The following is a 20,193-nucleotide window of genomic DNA, read 5'->3' as shown; positions in this document are numbered from 1 at the left end:
ATGAAATCCGTAGCTCTGTCCCCTAATAAAACAATACTTTTGATACAGACAAGAAAGTTCACTGTGAGCGATTGTCTTTTAAGGTCTGCAAATTGAACAGAGTTACTGGCTAGCAGGTGGGAAAAAAAATGTAACTTCAAGAAATGGTCCGCAATATTGTAAATGGGAGTTGTGGTTTATGTTCTAAAACATGCAAAACCAACAGTATGGTCCTTTAAAGTCACAACACACTTGATGGAATTTGTTTTTACTCAGGCAAAGTGTAAATTATGCTGCTCTCTATAAAAGGTCTGTAAATAGATATTTGATGCGGTTATTAAGATGATTGAAATGTGCATTGTTATGTTTTCTCAATTCTAATAATTCTAAAATGCAAGTCATGTCAGTGGAAAACATAGCGCAGGACATCAACTTTAGCAAAGATTAGGTTTATTCTCGTACACGTGCAACCTTCCTTTCTCTCAGATGTGTGACCTGTGGCGGCAGACCCATTTCATTCATCGCTCTCATCAATCACCAAACCATTACGATCAGCCTTCTGTGGTTGTTCGATGACAATTTTCATTAGGAAATGACAGGGAAACATTATGCACAAAACAAATGTTCGCATGTCAGAATTATTATCTTGAATTATGTGGATTATTAGCATACTAAATTGATTTAGGCAGCCATTTTTCTGACTCTGGAAGACGCAAACATGATTAGTATGTGCAGGGGGAAAAGAAATGGAAATGTTAGAGCCGCTCGATTGCGCCACTCAAATTGACTCAAAATTACGATTAGTTTTGGTTGTGACTTCTCACATCCAGGGTTAATCTCAGGGGGACCTTGACAGATGAGAGGACCGAGAAAATCCTTCCTTTCCTCTTTCACTTCTTCACAGACATCAGAATTACCGGTAGCTTGGAGGATGGATTTCTGCAGCCAAAAATCTGTTTTTTCCACATTTATTTATTACTGCAAACTAGCCTTAACATACAGTATGTTGTTTATGGCTTGTGAATATTAAAGCTAGGATGGTGTAGTGGTCCTGTGACTTCTTGTGTGCCGTTCCAGTAAAAGCTCAGTGACACGGGAGATGATATCAGGATGCACCAGGCAGTCTAACAGGTCATTAGTGGTAATTTTTGTGTGAACTGATTCTTCATAATCCCCTGAAGAGTTTTCTGACGTCCCATCTGCATGGTCACGTGGTCTACATTGAGTTAAACCATCGCTACATTCATGTTTTCCCCGGTAGAGTCCGACAGCAGATGCAAGCTTGGTTCTCTGTGCTGCATCTGAGCTGACAGTGCAGTCCTCCAGAGATTTGTCATCGCAGTTCCTGGAAGATTTGACCTCCGGATCTTTTGTGGTTTCCGGCGAGTACTCGCGCTGACAGCGTACAGGGATGAGATGTGGTCCAAAGGGAACGCTGAAGGGCACAGAATCCCTGACCAAATTGCAATTTTCCCTGATTTGTCCTCTGGAGTCCCGCTTGACTGGACTGGTGTCTCTCGGGTCCTGGGTCAGTTTGCTGTGGCAGAGGCCCCTCTGTTTTTCACAAGCTCTCACTGCCAGGTTCACATACTGCATGCTCTCATTATGGGATGCTACTCCTTCCTGCAGAAACATAACACAAACAAGCTGTTACAGAGAGTTCCCCAAACACCAGCTGCCAGCTGCCAGCTAGATTGCCACCTGGTCACCAGTGTGTGGTAGGCTACTTTTATATCCAAACAATACATTTATTACATTTCCATAGTCGTGGAGAGGAAGTCCAAAGAAGCTGCTGACTCAACAACATGATAACGGTGAGGTTTACTGTGCAAGGCTTCTAAAACACTGAGAAAGTAAGAGGGTTTTAATTTCAGGTTCTCTCTTCTCTTTGTAGTTACAGGAAGAATCCCAGGAGCTTTAGTCTCTCCTGAACATCTGTTTCTATACAGCGGCTAAACACTAAATGACCTCCTGTAGGCGGTGTACGTAATACTGTCTGAGTGGTTCAAGCAGCCTGGCTTTGCCAACTGATACACAGAGAAAGAAGAAGGTGTGGGAGGTGCAGTGGTTAGTCATCTATCATGGGCAGACCAGAATCTCATCAAGTTTGTGGAGGTTCAAGCTGAAAAGTCATTTATACTGTAACTTCTTGTACCCGACCAGAAAATAGAGGTGCCATCATCACCAGAGATGGGCCTTTTCAAACTCAACAAATTAAATAAGGCTATTCATGAGCTTAGATGTAATATCAGTGTGTTAATAAGGATATTGAGGTAAATATGGATAAGGCAATTATATGCAAAAATAATGGTTAATATACAAATCTATGTTAAATGCTTTCAGTGTTTTAATGTAAAGAATTATATCCGATAAACATTTTCACATAAAACAAAAACTTCAACAACTTACTTACGTTTTAATCAAAATTTGGTCAAACATATATATTTTATTTGGATAATTAGGAAAATTATTAAGAAAACATAACATCAAGATACGTTTCAACTAAATCAGATTGTCAAACTCAATTTCGCTAAGGGCCAGACTGGAAAATGAGAATCACATTAAGGACCAGACGTGTACAGTTTATTGACATGCTTTTATTGAAGAGAAAAAGTTAAATATTTTGACTGTATTATTGCGTGTCTCATATAGCTTTCTCACTTAGAGTTTGGGCCACATAAAACCCCCAAAAAGTCGGAAAAAAAAGTTGCTTAGCCATCATAGAAAAAAACACCAATATTGTCCAAAAACGTCGGAAAAAGGGGCAAAAACATTAAAAACATAAAAAAAGTGCCTTTATTTATTGTGAACCTATATTGAAACGCGGGCCAGATCAAAATCTGCAAGGGGCCGGGTTTAGCCCTCGGGCCTTGAGTTTGACACGTGAACTAAATGATCATTTTGAATTCATATTCAGGCCTAATTTAGGCCACTACTGGATGGAAGGATTGACATAAGCAGTGACCAAATTTGTTTTCTGATTTTACCATCTGACACACATTAAAGTCCTCTAGATAGAATCCCTTGTATAGTGTGTGAGAAATAAGTGATAAATAGAACAATTTCAGATATTTTTTAAAGTTAAACAGAAACAAGAACCTGTAAATGTTTCAAAAATACTACAATGTGTTTTTGATTTTTTTTTGTGCATGGCTGCACCAATACACGCCAGTGGCAATAATCAGGTAGCTATTGATTTGAGGGAGTAATTAATATCACAGTATGAATTTGCTACCTCAGTGGGATTAAGCCAGTTGTCCTTGTTGTCATCACTTGGTGCACTTTTAAGGGCAAAGACGACAGCCTTTGTCACAGCTTCACCAACTCTTGCCACGTCATCCACCTCCTGAACCGAAATCCAAGCAAAGCAAGAATGAGTACTGCACATCACGATGATTACACTGAACAATAGTGGCACAGTCTGCAGGCACAGTGTGTCGTGTCTGTGACCTCGCAGGGAAAAACTGGAGAGGAACTTTTTATGGCACAGAGGAGCTTTTCATGCAGCGCACACTCCTCGTTGTGCACTCACACTTATCACAATGACAGGGAATCTTTTACTGTCAGATTAATTCAATACTCTTAGCTGAAAGGGAGCCTTCATCTAAACGCTGCTAGGATCAACCTGAGCAGGAGCACTCTTTGGTGCAAAGAGGATGTGTCTCAAATTTTGTCTTCAAATCATGGAACATCTTTTCATTATTTCAGGTTTTAAGCTCAATAGTTCAGTACGAGGCAGAGACATGATTGGGTTGCTCACCAACTCGATCCAGGAGTTGACGCTGACAGTGATGGGATCCAATGACTCCACATAGTGCCACCAGTGTCTGGGGACATAAAGCACCTGAGCAGAGAAGATAAAAAGTCATTAAATTGATCACCCACTCTCCCTTTTTTTGTCTCTAACCCTTGTTGTACTTTGCAAGTACAACAAAAGATAGGATCTCTACTTTCATTGACTTTTGGGTGTTTTATAAAAAAAAATAATTGCATGTTTCAAAACCAGACTAAACGTTGACATATACCCTTATGTAATTATCCTTCATTTAATGAGTCTAAATAATTCATAATTTGTGCTTTTTTAACTCAAGAATTAGGTATAATTTCCTATAAATGTTGAGTTCCAAAAAATTTAGTAAATGTTAAACTGGTTATAAGTTGGTATTAGTGGTGTTTATACATGGTAGTGAAAAGAAGCGTGAAACGTAAAAAAAACATTGAAAAAAGAGACAAAAGTGTTGATAAAAGAGATGAAAACATCAGAAAAAAAAAGTGTTGATTTTCAGGACGACAAGTAAATGGTCGAATGGAAGACAACAAGGGTTAAGCCATTGTGATACATGTTGATGGAATACATGGCTGTCCTGGTCATCCTCTAGATGGCAGCATACACCTTTTTCCCAACAGACTGTAGTTCATCCATTCATACAGTGACTCTATTAAATGGGCGAGCCTTATTGATTCCCTGCCTCCTCAGCAATGCTGATTCATTCATAGGCTGCAGTCTGACAAGAGGAGTGATCTGTCCTTTGATTTGATTTGCAGAGGGGGAACCATCTTTGAGGAGATTGCTGATACCAAAACTATACATTCTGTGTCAACAGCTGAAGTGTTTCCAAGTGTAGGGTGAAAATAATCAGAGCACAAGAGTCCACTTTTAGCTTTCCACTGTGTGTAAACTCAAGGCCAAAACCCGCCACGCCCATAGCATTGACTGGAAGAGTTCAATTGATTGATTTGATTTGGAGACTGTTGTGGAAACACTTGTTATTGTGTGACAAAAGGACCAGATTAATGTGACAACACCTGAACCAGTTTCTTTTACTAAATGAAGATGCTGTTGAAAGCTTGGAAATTGACCTTTCTTCCTTGTGCTTGGACGAAACTACCTTGGTGAATCTTTGCCGATTCTAATTCAGCTCTGTGCCATCTTTGTGTGGGCAGTGTGTTAAGATGACTGATGTTTGGCTTCCCTATGTGGCGCCAGTGCACGGAGGAGCGGAGCAGCTGATTTTGGTGGGCCTCCGTGACACACTGCCATGACACAGCTGATTTAAATCATCAAAATATCTCTTTAGTGGAACTGTTGTTAGACAATATCTGGTGATACAGGGAAAAAGAAAAAAATACATAATTTTCCATTAGGTAGAAAAATCAGAAAGGACTTGCTGAAGCATCAGCCGTGACCCTGAACTGCACACTGCTTCACCAGTCGTCAGAGTAACTTGGCAGCTGGCTTTGGTGTTGCTGATAGCAGGGTGCGCTACAGGAGCTCAGGCACAGGCAGATAGTGAAAAGAGACAGATGGCTAATTGCTTTGTCACCATTTTGACTCTTGAAGAAAAAAACAAATGCAGCTAGAATCTGAAACTAGGCAAAGTGGGACAAATGCATCAAAGAGTTTTGCAGTTACTCAGAGTTGAAAACTACTTAAAATGTAGCTAAAGGCATTTCTAAATAGGGCACCATGGCAGCCATCTTCTAATTGCACAACACTTTAATCATAACTTTTACTCTGAACTCACCTGCTTCTAAAGCAGAGCAAATGACGTGAACTTGACTGCTCTGTCAGTTGATCTACTAAACGCTCCTGTTACTTTTGATGACGTAGCTGACTTTAAAGCAGCTTTACCTTACACTTCTTGCCATATAAAGCTCCAGGCTGTCGAAAGTGATGCACTATAACTGAGAAGGCCACGTTTTAATTGGGACACAAGTCACGTCCGTTGCCTTGCCTCACACTTTTTATGAAGGACACCACAACAAATAAATCTCACTGTGGAGTCTGCTTTTACATGTTTGGGGCTTAAGGACCAATACAGCTGTATTTTATGGTTATTGCTTCTGTGTCACAAACCGTTCATCATATAAATGTAGTGCTACAGTGTTGCATAACATCAAGCATCAGCAAATCACTTATGGTTGTTTTCCTATGTCTGAAAAACACTACTGATTTGAAAAAGGAGATGTTTAATGCGTCTTAGTTCAATGTTTGGTAGAATTCTCTTTTTGCCTAAGGGGTCTAACAATACTGTACAGTCAGCTCACTATTTGGTATTATACATGATACAGTTCAGTACAGTTTGACTTAGAACATATGATGACTGTTGGAGATTATTATTTTGTTATTCTTGTTTTCAAATGTGACCATTTCTTAGAATTTCATAAAAGTGTTATTTAGGGTTGCAACTAAAGTTCATTTTCATTAACGATTAATTTACAGATTTCATTTTTAATGAACTAAATTAATCGTTTAGTCTACTTTTACGCAAGACAAAGAAAAGCAGGAAACCCTCACAATTGAGAAGCTGGAACAACAATGTTTGACATTGTTGTTTCAAAAATGAGCTAAACATTCATCAATTGTCAAAATAGTTGCTATTTTTTTTTGTCATTCGACTAAACGACTAATCAAGTAATTATTTCAGCTCTAGTCTTCTTATAGATTTTAGTAAAAAAAATGTTCAATGACAAATTATTCCCTTTACAAGCAGATTATTATCTACTGAGAGCTAAATTGAAGAACAAGATAATGCCTATATGAGAACTTAATCAATGTATAAACAATGTAGTCATTTAGATAAAGAGTAAATATGTGAATCTGGTTAGAGTATCCAAACTTATTTGGTCATGAAATTAAATTTAACATCATAAATTTAACATCAAACTGATTTTATATTTCTGGCCAAGGACTTGGTAATTTTTTTTCCATACAAAATCAGCATGTGTACATTTTTGGACAGCAGTTGACACCTCTGACAGTTCACAGTTTTAATAGCCAATAATGTGATCTCTGAGGCATTCGATTTTTGTATTGTAAAATATTGTGTCAAGAATCCTGACCTGTCCTGGCTGCAGAGTGACGATGTGGGCCCTGGCTCCATGAAATGCAGGGAACCTGGTCAGGTCTGGCCGCAGAACATCCACCTGGCTGAAGACACTGGACTCCTCATAGGGGATCCTGGTTGGGTAGAGGTTAACGGTGTCCTCTGGAGGAAAGAGGTGCCAGCGCTTCCTACGCACAGGAAACATCCCAGTTACATACAAGTTCAGACTAAAAGAACAGGAAAAGATTGTTGTTAGAAATGAATTCAGTTCAACTGTAAACACAACTTTTATTCCACTTATACGGAGCATAGTAAATACTAGATATTATTCAAACATTTATCAATGGTGATGGACTCAGAATTGACTTACATTCACCCAAAATACAACGCAACACGTGGGAATCATGAAAAGAGGAGGGAAAATGATCTTATAATTCAAATTACTTGAAGTCATCGTATACTGGTGGTTTATAATATTCTCTGCTCACTGGTCCCCTGGTGGTAAAGTGGACAATCAACACAAAACATTTTTGTTCTTGGTAGGATGTTTTACAAATCTAAACAGTATTTTCCATCAGAGGAATAAAAAAATTCAATTTTGTTTTTTCTTCTTCTTTTTCTGGGAAATCATAATCACTGACAGGGCCAATTGCCAATCCATCAATGTAAAACAATCCAGTGTTCTCCCTTGAAAGTGAAATTAATTACATTACAAAAATGGCATTCCCTGAATCATTTGGGAATACCCACCACTGTCACAAATACCATCATATCAATCCACACGGTTGTATTTTCAGGGATCAGCAGCAGGGTCCAAGAACAGCTTGAGCTGAATTTCATTCTGTTTGAGATCAATACAAAATAAAAGAGTCTGAGACCCAATTACATCGAGTGAGATACGCCGTTGCTCTCTGGGAGTAGAGGCAGCAGAGTGAGATACAAAAATACCTTTTCCCTTTTGTGTCTTGACTCACAATGCCCCATATAGTGTCTCACCCTCGGTCTCCATTTCCCTCCCGCTCTGGTGAGCTCTGCAACAAATTAACTCTCTTTTTCAGAGGGCAGAGGACAGATTACACTCTGTTGGAGCAGTTACAGAAGCCTGCACCTTTACTGTTGCAGAAGAACTCCGTGGTTAACAGGCAGAAATCCTCCACCAGCACAGCTGTGATGAAATACAGCTACGGTTGCATGGAATCCTGAACCTTCTTCATGCTCAGTTACAACTCCTCGCTATTAAATGCACAAACCCATTACCACAGGTATGACAGGGCAATGTCACTTTTTATTTTACACCTCTCAGTGGGTCTCTCTCTTTTTATATATTTTTTCTGCTGCCAAAATTGAAAATCAATGTACACTTCTTCTTTTATTTTTTTAAAAAGGTCCCATGGCATGAAAATTTCACTTTATAAGGTTTTTTAAAAATTAACATACGTTCCCCTATCCTGCCTATGGTCCCCCAGTGGCTAGAAATGGTGATAGGTGTAAACCGAGCCCTGGGTATCCTGCTCTGCCTTTGAGAAAATGAAAGCTCAGATGGGCCGATCTGGAATCTTCTCCTTATGAGGTCATAAGGAGCAAGGTTACCTCCCCTTTCTCTGCTTTGCCCGCACAGAGAATGCCCTCCTCAATAGCTACAGAGACAGAAATGGAACATCCTAAGGAAAAGCTCATTGTGGGACTGGCTCTAGTGGCTGTAATTCTGCACCAAGGCTGAGTTTCAGGAAAGAGTATTAGGGGACCACTAAGGTCTATATAAAAGCATCCATAGAGCACCATGTCATGGGACCTTTAATAGTAAACATAATCTTCAGACACAAACTAAAACTTAGATTACTGTGAGAAATTAAGTCATGGCAGGAAACCAGGTAACAGGTTTAAATGCTCTGCAGTTATCTGTAAAACTCTAATTTACATGCAGACATTTAGTGTCTCTTGGATTCTCCTGTATTTCTGAAGCAGTATTTGGGCTGGGTCTGACCAAAACGTTCCTAACTGCATTGACTATTTTACCATATTACAAGTTCCAAGGCCACTTAGACTAATATTAAAACCTTAGTTTTGATTCGTGCGCCATTTAATTAAATCCTTTGTTGTGACCTGAAGTTCTCAAGTACTAACAAATCTATGAGGCTCGGAAATAAGTGATGCTTTATTTAAAGCGTTGTAGATAACAAAATCAGAATGGGTGCATATTGAAAGTTAAATCTCAGACGGATCCATTACTGAATGGATTGAAATGAGACAACCATTGGGCTGATGTTCAGCAAGCTCCAAGGTATGCATGTAATCTTGACATCAAATTGAAATCGGAAAAAAAAGTATTAACACAAGAACCTAAAAAGTTCTTTAAGAATGTTTTACCTTACAATAAAAGCACACAGCAACATGTAGTGATACATATTTTCTTTTCACTTTCTTTTCTTGTCCTGTGTACACGGTCACAAGAATCTACTTGTGTTTCCTTTAACCTAATAATGAAAATATAAACAAGAAACCTTTCTTGTTTGTAAGAGGTTTCAGAAATCGGATTACTGATTTATAATGTGGTTACTTTGGAGAATATAAAGCGGAAAACACGTGCAATGATCCTTCTTACCGTCCTTGTACCTGCAGTACCAGGTTACAGCCATAAGAGTCAAGGTGACACGGCGTGTTGGCGCCAGCTGTGCCGATCCATAAGGTGCTCTCTCTCCCATTACGCCCCTCAAAACCAAACTCTGACCACTTCACATCCTGCAACACACACACACACACACACACACACACACACACACACACACACACACACACACACACACACACACACACACACACACACACACACACACACACACACACACACACACACACACACACACACACACACACACACAAATTAAAAGTCTTGTCCATAGAGACAAAACTCACATTTTCACAACTGCCTAACTCTGCTTTAAACTTACCCATGTACCTATACCTCATCAGCTAATTTGACAGGGCCTATTATAGCTGACCAATGGAGGTCTCTGTGTAGAGAAAGCAAGCTACGGTAAATGTCATCTTTCAAGGAAAACTGGTCTGTCATTCATGTCCTGTCAGAGCACAAAGGCGTAGCATCACGACGGCGTCTTGAATAATGAAGTCATTAACATGTATGCAGGCAGCTGTTAATGACAGAATGGTCAATCTGGCCTTCAGGCAGTCTTTCTCCCAGTACCATTTATTCTGTAAAAAGCATATGTCTGCCTGTCTCAAAGGCATGAACGTCAGCTGGTAATAATTGCAGTTGGATGCCTAATAAAAATAAATCACCCAGATAAAAATGAAATGAATGTGTGGCAGTGGCTTGAGAAAGGATGGGACTTTTATGTCTTTACCTTCGGCGGGACAAGAATAGCAGCTAAAATAAAGCTGTTATGGCTGCAAAAGCTTAACATTTTAATTGAAAATGTCAAAACAAGGGAAAAAGGTAAGAATATAAATGAGCATTTAAAAAAAAAAAAAAGAGACTATAAAGAAATATTTTGGTTCCTTCGATTTGTATTTTTTTTCCATTTGATATTTAATTTGTTGATAAACTGAAGCTGTTGCAACTACATTAAAAATGTAATTGAATGTGATTTTCTTTTTAACTCTAAATGTGTTTTTTTCTATCTTAAAGAAAATTTGATATTCATAACTTTGCTTGACTTTGTCTGCTGAAACTGTATATGACTTGGATTTAAACATAGATCATGTTTAAATCCAAGTCATACATGACCAGCTCCAGTATGTGATACAGACCCATGGAAGGCAACATATCTGAACCTGGGTGGTCATTGATATATGCAAAATATGCACTTGAAGCTTAATAGATTAAATCAAGGTCTTCGGGCTATTTCCTGGTTTGACATAATGCTCCGGTGCACAAACCCAGATGCATAAAAAAAGAACCCTGACCTCAACCCTATCCAACACCTTTGGGATGAACTGAAATGCCGACTGTGAGCCAGACCGCATTACAACATCGAAGCACATCTGAGTGTAATGTTCAGGTGTCCACATACTTTTGTATGCATTGTATCTCCAATATTCAAGAGCCTGTATACATTATCAAAACTATACTACTTTAACCTGTTTATACAGCCAGTTGACTTAAGTTGTCAAACCTTTTCAAACTTTTCTTTCATCTTGTAGCTGATACGGATCCTGACAGAATTACTTAAAACACAATACAATGACTTGTAGGTTAGAAAAAAAAAAAAGCTTGGCTTGATCTGAATCGGTCTGATGTTAATTAACACTTCATGCAAAACGGTTAAAATTTTTCTATAATTATACTACTTATAAAAAAAGTTGTGTGCTTTTCAAAAAAGCCTTCTAATTGTAATGTGATTCACACATCTGAAGTGGTAATTAACTAATGCTAAGCCTGTAAATATAGATCTCCCATTATTAAAAAATGTCTGTTGGATTTAATTTAGATTTTTTGGCAACAACATGAAACTAACCTGATATCTTAACATGTATGTACGCACAGGAGGTGGATTACCTCAAACATGGAAGGCTGATGTTGAAACAATAGGGCGATGTATTTGTAGTCGGCATAAGCCCAATACTCTGAGTTGGGGTAATCACAGAAAGGCCCTACATCTGCCCCAGGCTGGTCCCGGGTCCAGCTGAGAAAGTGCTCCAGTCTGGCCTCCACATAGGAACACTGGGTTTCAAACAGAGGTGCTATGAGAGCAAAAAAAAAGTACAAAATTGTGATAAAAACAATTCCACAGTTCTATGCTAAAAGAAATGCAATTCATAAACCAAAATCCCTGCACTATGCATCATCACAGAGGCATGACATTTTATTTTACCTACTTTTATGAGAAAAAATATATTGTAGCAATTTACTCTTGCGTTTGTTTTAGTAAACAAAGTGTGCCTATGGATGAGCGATGGCATTTATAAGCCCTCATGAGCAATGCCCTCCTGTCAGCTGAAAAAGATGATTGAGAAATCTAATTAACTAGCTGTTATCAGAGGACATGCTCTCCGTTATTCATCACTGGAGGAGTCACTACTGTAGCTGTTTTAGAGCCACATGGATGCCAAAATACACCAGATGCACAAAGACAAAAACCATCAGTGTTTTTTCTCTCCCTTGTTGATGTGACATTTTAAATTAGATCATTAAGCAGTCTCCAATACTTCATCAGGTCCTGCTAACCACAGTCTAATCTGCAAATGATCACATGTCAGAGGACGAACTACACAAGACTGCAGGCAATTATTATGTGCTTACTGAAAATTGTGTAAAAGCAGAACTGTCATATGAGGCTCTTTGCATTGCTGTGGTCAGGAAAACAAAAGCAGAAAAGCTGATCAAATTACCCCATTGAAATTGATAAATGATCAATTATGCAGGATGTTTTGAAGGTATATGAAATTTGTTTGCATTGCGAATAGGAAAGTGATTTGGCAAGACCATTTTGGATTAATGTCTTAGAGTGGAATGGAAACACCACTGACTCGTCAATCATGTTAGTTTGGGGAAACATTTCATGTAATAATGCATCAAAAGTTACTTTTCAAAGTGCATTTACAGTTTCCATGCTATGAGTCTTAGGCTAATTTATCAAAATCTTTGGTGCTGTATGATTGTTCTTATTTTAATATTGTTCTAATTTCATAGCTTTGTTATTATATTATATCTTTATCATACTTTCAGTCATTTTAAAACAATCTGAGCCTGCTATGAGTGCCTGGACGGTAGATTGAATTGGATCTCTTTGGGTCACATAAATCTGTTTTTAGTCTGCTCTATGTTCAATCCAGGTGATTAATTATACACTTTATTTCAACACAAATCTGTCTGGATTAACCTACTGTTCTTACAGTTTGTCTCCTGTTTTCTCCCAAGTCTGAATTGGATGAGTTTGTCACCAAGGCAGCCAGACAGGTGCTCTGCAGTCCAGTGGAGAGCAGGCCAGCCACCGGTCATGTTAATGAAGACCACAGGCTGCTGCAGATGATGCAGAATCCTCTGGGTCTCTTCTGGGCTGAAGGGTTTAATGGAGTCAGGGGCAGCCATGGCCTGTAGTACACACAGAGAATGTATATACACATTAGCTTATTTATATTATTATTATATTAGTGGTCTTCAAGTTGTGGTGTTACATTACCAGTCATCCACAGACATTATACCAGTACCTACTAGCCTATTATACCATACCCTTCTTATCTTCTGTTGTGTTTTTGTGTGTCCTTTTACCATTTTTTCTAAGTGCTCTGTCATTTTACTTGGGGAGAGAGGAAACTGAAGCGTTCTTGTTTTCAAGAATGTTTGCACACCTATAGCATAAACCTGCAACCTGACAGAATGAGGTACCTAAAGTTAATGTTTGTCACTGAAGGTCAGTTTTTAAAGTTACACTTAAACCCAAACCATGAGCATATGCAGCTATGAACGCATCCACTCTTCTGAAGAGCCCTTGAGATTTGATCCCATCCACTGGCATTAGGGAATTTGGCCCCTGATGTGTTGCGTTCCAGTTCAGCATAAAAGTGGATGGGGCTGATGTCAGGGCTCTGTGCAGGCCAGTAAAGTTTTTGTTTTTCCACACCAAACTGTGTCTCATAGAACATAATTAACCTCCTTAATCCAAACCTAGATTAGGTCATTTTAAAGCAATACAGTCATACATTTAGGGTTTAAAAGCAGGTCTACATTTTCATTTATGACTGCCACTACATAATTTATCTGACGATGAAGTTAATTTTTCCCCAACAGTAAAATGTCTTATTCTTTAGGATACATCTTGGTCAAAATGTAAGGGAGTCTTATTAAAATGTTTGATAATGTGTTTAAATTATATAATAAGTATCGACTGACATAATAACGTTTAACCCTGAGGTATCAATGCTTGAATCTACTTTACATCCAGAACTCTTATGTTGGTAGGGTTGTCCTCTAAACAGAATGACGTACCTTACTTTTACATTTATACTTTTGGTAGTCAGTTGTGATAATAATTTAGGCAACTACCTGATCGAACTAGTTCCGAATCCTCACCGTAAAGCACATATGTATGTAACGTCAATGCTCCAGATAACTAACGTTAACTAACGTTAGCTTTACGTGACAGAAAAAAACGAGCAACTTGGTTAACCTAACCCTATAACCACTGACGACGTAACTTATCAGACAACAGATATGACAAAATGAACTTCTCAAAATATCAGACCTTCAGCACTGAAGACTGCATTTTTTTGTTGTTGTTTATGAGCGTTGAGAGAGAGAGGCTTCGACTCCACTATCAAAAAAGCAAATATTCCAGGAAAGAAGATAACTCACCTTTCACTACACGTGCAGTTTAGGTTGGGGCGGAAGTAAACAAACCTCACATGACAGTGTACGGGTTCTTTATAGATCTGCAACACCCCACTGTGAATCTGCTTCATTTCGGCTCCGTTGTCATTGCGACCGCCCCACTCAAGCTTATGCACCAGACAAGCCAAAATGGCAGTCCGACAACCACAGTGTCACTACCCAAACTATTTCCGTTTGGGCATGCGCAGTAAAGTTAAGTGACAGCAACAGAAGCTATCGGCTGGATTTGTTTTTGGTCGACAGAACCCCCGCGAGACGTCCATTTCCCGTTGTTATACAGTCCTTAAACCCGGAATTTGAACAGAACTGACAAACCGATAGCTACTATGGGTGCCGGTTCGAGCACAGAGGCCGAAAGGGAGCCGCTGCTCGTCCCTTCACATGCGGAGACAAACAGTCCGCCAGTAAACAGCAGAGTGTACGGGAGAAGATGGCTGGTTCTGACCCTGTTTTCCCTGCTAGGACTCATGCAAGGGATGGTGTGGAACTTCTGGGGTCCCATCCAGAACTCGGCCGTTCACGCGTACGGCTTCACCAAGTCTGACATCGCAGTTCTGGTGCTGTGGGGCCCGGTGGGTTTCGTCCCCTGGCTGTTGTTTATGTGGTTAATGGATAAAAAAGGTGAGCTGTTTTAATTTGGTACACTGTGTCCTATCATAACATTATGTTGATTTCCTCGTTTATCTCACCCCTACTAATCTAATGAGATGTTATCATCAACCTTAGTTAAGTCCTCGAAACACTATGATTTGATTTGATGGCTCAAAGGTGTCTCGATCGGTCTTATCTTCATATACCTAGTGGCGATATCCGGTGTAACCTTACTATTCTGTTATATGTCGGAATCCTTTTTTAGTAGAAATAGCAGGTATTTAACGTTAATCACAGCAACATATTTGGTTCCTGTCACGTAATTTAAAAAAAAAAAAAAAAAACGGTGGCTGCTATAACGGGCTATGGCCCACACATTTTAGCTGTTAACAGTGGTAAAATGTACTCTTACTGTACATAAGTACACATTTGAGGCACTTGTAACTCTTTAGTTTCTCTTTATGACACTTTCTGCCAGGGAAATATTGTACTTTTTACTTTATACATTTCTTATGACAGCTGTACTTTCTAGTTACTTTACAAATTAAGATTTTTGCATACAAGACATTCAAAGAGCTTATCAAATATAATGTTTTGTTTTACAACAAAAAAAACCCAATTAGGCTAGTCATTTAAACAATTCGTCCATTGACAGAGAAATGATTGGCAATTATTTTGATAATTGTTTGTCATTTTTTATGCAAAATATTTTCATGGTTCCAACTTCCCAAATTTGAGGATTTGCTGCTTTTCATTTGAATTATTTTTTTGTCAAATTTAAATATTTTTTTATAATTTTTATTTGAAGATGTTGCTTTGCGTAATTGCTCACTATTTACAGAGTCACTTTATTAACCAGGACAATAATTAGCAAATTAATCCTTGGTAAAAATAATCATTATTTGCAGTCCTAGCCTAGTTTATTAATGAATGAGTAATACGAATCTAATTATATAATAGTATAACAGTCACAGGGGACATTTTCTGCATTAAGTTCTTTTGCTTTCAATACTTTTAGTACATTTTCCTGATAACACTTACATACTTTACCTTTTAAAGTAACATGTTCAATGCAGGACATTTTTACGTTGGGGTATTAGTACTTTTACTTATATATATATATATATATATATATATATATATATATATATATATATATATATATATATATATATATATATATATATATATATATATATATATATATATATATATGTATATATATATGTATATATATATATATATATATATATATATATAGTAATGGATCTGAATACTTAATCCACCACTGGCTGTTGAATGAAAATGTTGACGCCATAGTATTTAGATAGCGTCACTTTTTAGTATATATATATATATATATATATATATATATGTATATATATATATATATATGTGTATATGTATATGTATATATATATATATATATATATATATATATATATATATATATATATATATATATATATATATATATATGTGTGTGTATATATATATGTGTATATATATGTATGTATGTATATATATATATATATATATATATATATGTATGTGTGTGTGTGTGTGTGTGTGTGTGTGTGTGTGTGTGTGTGTATATTTATATATATATGTGTGTGTGTGTGTGTATATGTATATATGTTTATGAATGTGTTTTTTTGATGCTGATACAATTCTCCAATATTTCCCCAACTGTATTGGCCAATACGTTTATGTAATCTAAAAACTGCAGGGATATGATCATTTCCCAACACAATTTCCTAAAACTCAAAAGATATTCAATTCTAAAGCTATGAAACAGAAAAGTAAAAAGCAGACACAGCAAACGTTTGGTATTTTTGATAAGTTACGCAAACAATAAATTGATTTTCAGAATTAAATAACGTTTTTTTAAATCAATATCTTTCTTCTTTTGCAAATTCTGGATTTGTATTAATTGACATGATCCTTGAAAATGTTGGCAGTTAATGGATGGATTAATACCACTATAACTTTTTAAATGCCAGGCTGTGCCAAAGGGTTGTCCATGCCCACTGTACAGCATCATAGTTGGACCCATGTGAGAGTTAAAAGTGCTGATGCAGGATAAGCAACTCTTCAAGGGCTTTTAAGACTTCTCTCTCTCTCAAAAGAGTTTAAATTCACAACAGTCTAAAAACCACAGAACATTTTGTAAAGTGCCTTTGCCTGCAGAAAAGCTCTTGACTTGAGCTACTGAGTCAGAACACACTTTACCTAACCAGTTCCTCTGTATCACCTGACTGTCGCGTAGTAGTTCATGCCTGGGCTGGACTGTCAGGTGGAATAAACAGTAACAACGCAGTAGCAACGTTACAGTCAACAGGCTGCTGATGAATTAAAGACCACAAGATAAATCTTGCCAAGAAATTGCACAACACATCTTGTGATCCTGATTCATCAGCAATTGGAGGTTGCTAGGTGTTTTGTTTGCCTAATTTAAACAAAGGTTGTCAAAAATATCTGCTCTCAGTGAGTGGCAGAAACTTCTTACTGTCAAGACTATAAAGTAAAAGTCGAGCAAAGCTCCGCTTTATACCCAGTTTGCAGCTTACTCTGCCTCAGAGTCACATATTGAGTTAGGGAAGCTCATTCAGCACTCACAAATTGTGTTGAGCCATGGTGTGACCTTGTTTAAACACCCTCTATGACATCCAGAGGTTGCAACAGGCTTACACTGTTGTCTATGTACACTCACTGGCTCTACTCCAACTTGTTAGTGTGGAAAATGCTTGGCCTCCCACTGGGAGTTTCCCCTACCCAAAGGTAGACACTGTTGCTGATCAACAACACAGCAGTTGCCATCCATGAGAGGTTAGAGTCTTAAGATCAAGTCATATGTGATGCAGTCAGGCATAGTAACCCTACATAACATTAGCTTAGGGTATGACATACATATGCTGATGTTGCAGAATTTGCCAGAGAGAGCTCATCTGCCTAATTACTGTAAATAGTGCATTTATATGCAGTTTAAAAAAACAATTACAATAGTGTGAGATTGTAATGCTTGCAGCAGCTACTACTACTGTTAGTGCTTTTCTTTTTGCATCGTTTCTATATTTGCAGCGCGTTTGTGTATTTGGTTGTGTGTATTTGCAGCATGTTTGCTAAATGCTGCGCATGTGTTGTCAAATTTATGAAGATGTTTTCTTAATTTGCTTGTGTTTTATCTATTTGCGTGTGTTTCATTAAGTGTGCTTGCCCCTGTCAGCCACCGTACACATGCATTTCAGAAAGTACAGTAATATCACTGCAGCAACACTATTATGACATGATGCAACAGCAATGCCACTGGAGTAACTGATTAGGGTCAGTTTTCACTCAACACAATGAAAACAAAGAGTTCTGGAATGCTTCAGAGACTCAATTTGAAAATGAGTTGCTCTTTGGATATTAAGTTTAAAAGATCACATTTTCCCGTGGTAGGTTTAGAGCTAAAATTAAAAATTATTTTCATTAATATTTTGTTTTTTCAAATAATAATTTTGTTTATAAACCAACAAATTTAGTGAAGAATATCCATCACAAGTTAGAGTCTGAGGTGACGTTGACTAATTGTTTGGTGTGACCACCAATATTCAAAGATATGCAATTTACAATAATATGAAACAGAAAACAAAAGTAGCAAGTTCTCACACATGACAAGAGAAAGTTTTATATCATTGCTTGATGAATTTACTTAAACACATGAGTGATTACCAAAATGGTTGTCTACAACCTGATTAATTGACTAATTGTTTAAATATTGGTTAGGTCTTTTTCAACAATTTAAACTTGCATGGTTACTACATGCCACACAAAACTAAAGTCTTGTGTATGGGACCAGCTTGTTATGTGCCTCATTCAAGGGCACCTTCTTGACTGTTTTAGGCCTCTACTGCCCCAGGAATTTCAAAGAGAAATATTCAAGGCATTTAAAAGTCCTCTCTTCTAACTGGCTAACCCTCCAGAGGCATCTGAAACTGTGAAACCTAAATGAAGCAGCATTCTTTTTAAAGGCTGTGATTATAGCGTTATCATTCCACTATAGCATCGTCTCTAAATCAAGCTGACAATGAAATAAAGCTTTGTCTAATTCAGCTCTGACTAAAGCTCTGTGCCTTGATTTAAAAAGAAAGCGACAGCTGATAGAAAACTAATATTCTGTTGAGGGATTTAATAAGTCTCTGACGGTACTTGTTGATACTAGTGATATGTGTAAAAATTTGAGGCAGCAGAACACAAAGAGACAAAGGACTGACTGCATGCTCACGTCAATATAAAAAAATACAGCCTGACAAACTCCTAACATGTACCGTGAGGCCGTATTGGCATGTTGTGACCTGTATTTCCCATCAGGGATCAATAAAGTACTATTCCACCCCAGCCCTGTGTTAACTGGTGTTAACTGTTAAGATTTGGCTAAAAACAACTTGTGCATGGAAACAGAAGAACAGGGAAGTGGGGAGCATTTCCTTAAATGGGTATCATGTGTGTGAAACTGAGAATAGAGACTAAGTTGATAGAGAAAGGCTTCTTGTCTGTACTGCTGCTTTCACACGGGCCGTATTAAACAAGGAACTTCGGGATTTCTCCTGTTTTGTTTTTGCACGTTAGTGTTATACGTATGTACCACGTGCACGTAGTTGCCAGTTTATTAGGTACACTCAGCTAAAACTAATGCAGTCGTTTTGGCCACCTCTCTGTATAAAGCACTTTAAATTACTGTACATCCTCCAAAAATGGTCGTACAGCTGAATCAACATCTCTAAAACAGTTACAGAACATAACCGTCATGATGAAAAGGTTTATTGTAAAACTGTTGTACTGTGTATATGTGCCTTTTTAAATGGTGCTGAAATGATTAATCAATTAACAAAAAATGTATCTGGAACAATTGTGTTTGCCAATTAATCGTTTAAGTAAGTTTTTAAGTAAAACATTTTTTGCTAAATGTGTTGGCGATGTCTCAGCCTCTCTCTTTTTTATCTTTCATAATGTTACTCTTTTCTCCCCTTTCCATCACCGTATCATGTGTCTTTCAGGTTTGCGGGCGTCCCTCCTCCTCTCTGCGTTCTTCATGCTGTTAGGAGCAGCTTTAAGGAGCATCCCTCTGACAGACCAGCATTTTAGAAAATGGTAAGACTCCTCTGTGAACAGTGCTCATATTATGCTTTTTGGCTTTTTCCCTTTTCCTTAATCGTGTTGTTTATCTTTTTTGTGCATTTTATAGGTTTACAAATGGAAAAAGCTCCAAACTGCTCTATTGTAGTCCAGCCTTTACTTCCGTGACAAACGTGCGTCACTTTGTAACACACGTTCTAATGCTCGCCTAGCTGCTAGCGTGGCACGCCCTCAAACTCTGCTTCTGACTGGGTAGTTGTCCTTACCTATGTACTGCGCATGTGCGACTCCCAACAAAGATGGAACAGAAGTGAGATGTCTCACTCTGTA

At 37.9% G+C, this 20,193-nt stretch overlaps 2 protein-coding genes across 4 annotated transcripts in view; one reads left to right on the top strand and one right to left on the bottom strand.

Moving 5' to 3' along the window:
- Positions 1–412: 412 nt before the first annotated feature.
- On the bottom strand, positions 413–14,575 carry hspbap1 (hspb associated protein 1). Of its 3 annotated transcripts, none has more exons than XM_028592081.1 (8): positions 14,119–14,575; positions 12,651–12,858; positions 11,323–11,507; positions 9,409–9,545; positions 6,823–6,994; positions 3,740–3,823; positions 3,215–3,325; positions 413–1,602 (listed from the first exon to the last, which is right to left on the bottom strand). In XM_028592081.1, exons 2-8 carry the CDS (start codon positions 12,853–12,855, stop codon positions 1,012–1,014), a joined length of 1,485 nt encoding a protein of 494 aa, XP_028447882.1. In that variant the 5' UTR covers positions 12,856–12,858; positions 14,119–14,575; the 3' UTR covers positions 413–1,011. The 3 variants fall into 3 exon arrangements, with proteins under 3 accessions (XP_028447882.1, XP_028447880.1, XP_028447881.1); XM_028592079.1 differs by lacking the exon at positions 14,119–14,575 and adding an exon at positions 14,009–14,092; XM_028592080.1 differs by lacking the exon at positions 14,119–14,575 and adding an exon at positions 14,009–14,092 and having other exon boundaries at positions 12,660–12,858.
- Positions 14,226–20,193, top strand: part of slc49a4 (solute carrier family 49 member 4) — a 49,952-nt gene continuing 43,984 nt past the window's right edge. Inside the window, exons 1-2 of the mRNA XM_028592082.1 lie at positions 14,226–14,775; positions 19,785–19,878. Of these exons, the coding sequence (XP_028447883.1) occupies positions 14,481–14,775; positions 19,785–19,878 (389 nt within the window). The 5' untranslated portion in view covers positions 14,226–14,480. The remainder of the gene's footprint in view (positions 14,776–19,784; positions 19,879–20,193) is intronic.

The sequence above is a fragment of the Perca flavescens genome, chromosome 11 (genome assembly GCF_004354835.1).
Source record: "Perca flavescens isolate YP-PL-M2 chromosome 11, PFLA_1.0, whole genome shotgun sequence".
NCBI lineage: Eukaryota > Metazoa > Chordata > Actinopteri > Perciformes > Percidae > Perca > Perca flavescens.
Note: the sequence above shows the minus strand (reverse complement) of the source record. Positions and strands in the feature narration are given on the sequence as shown.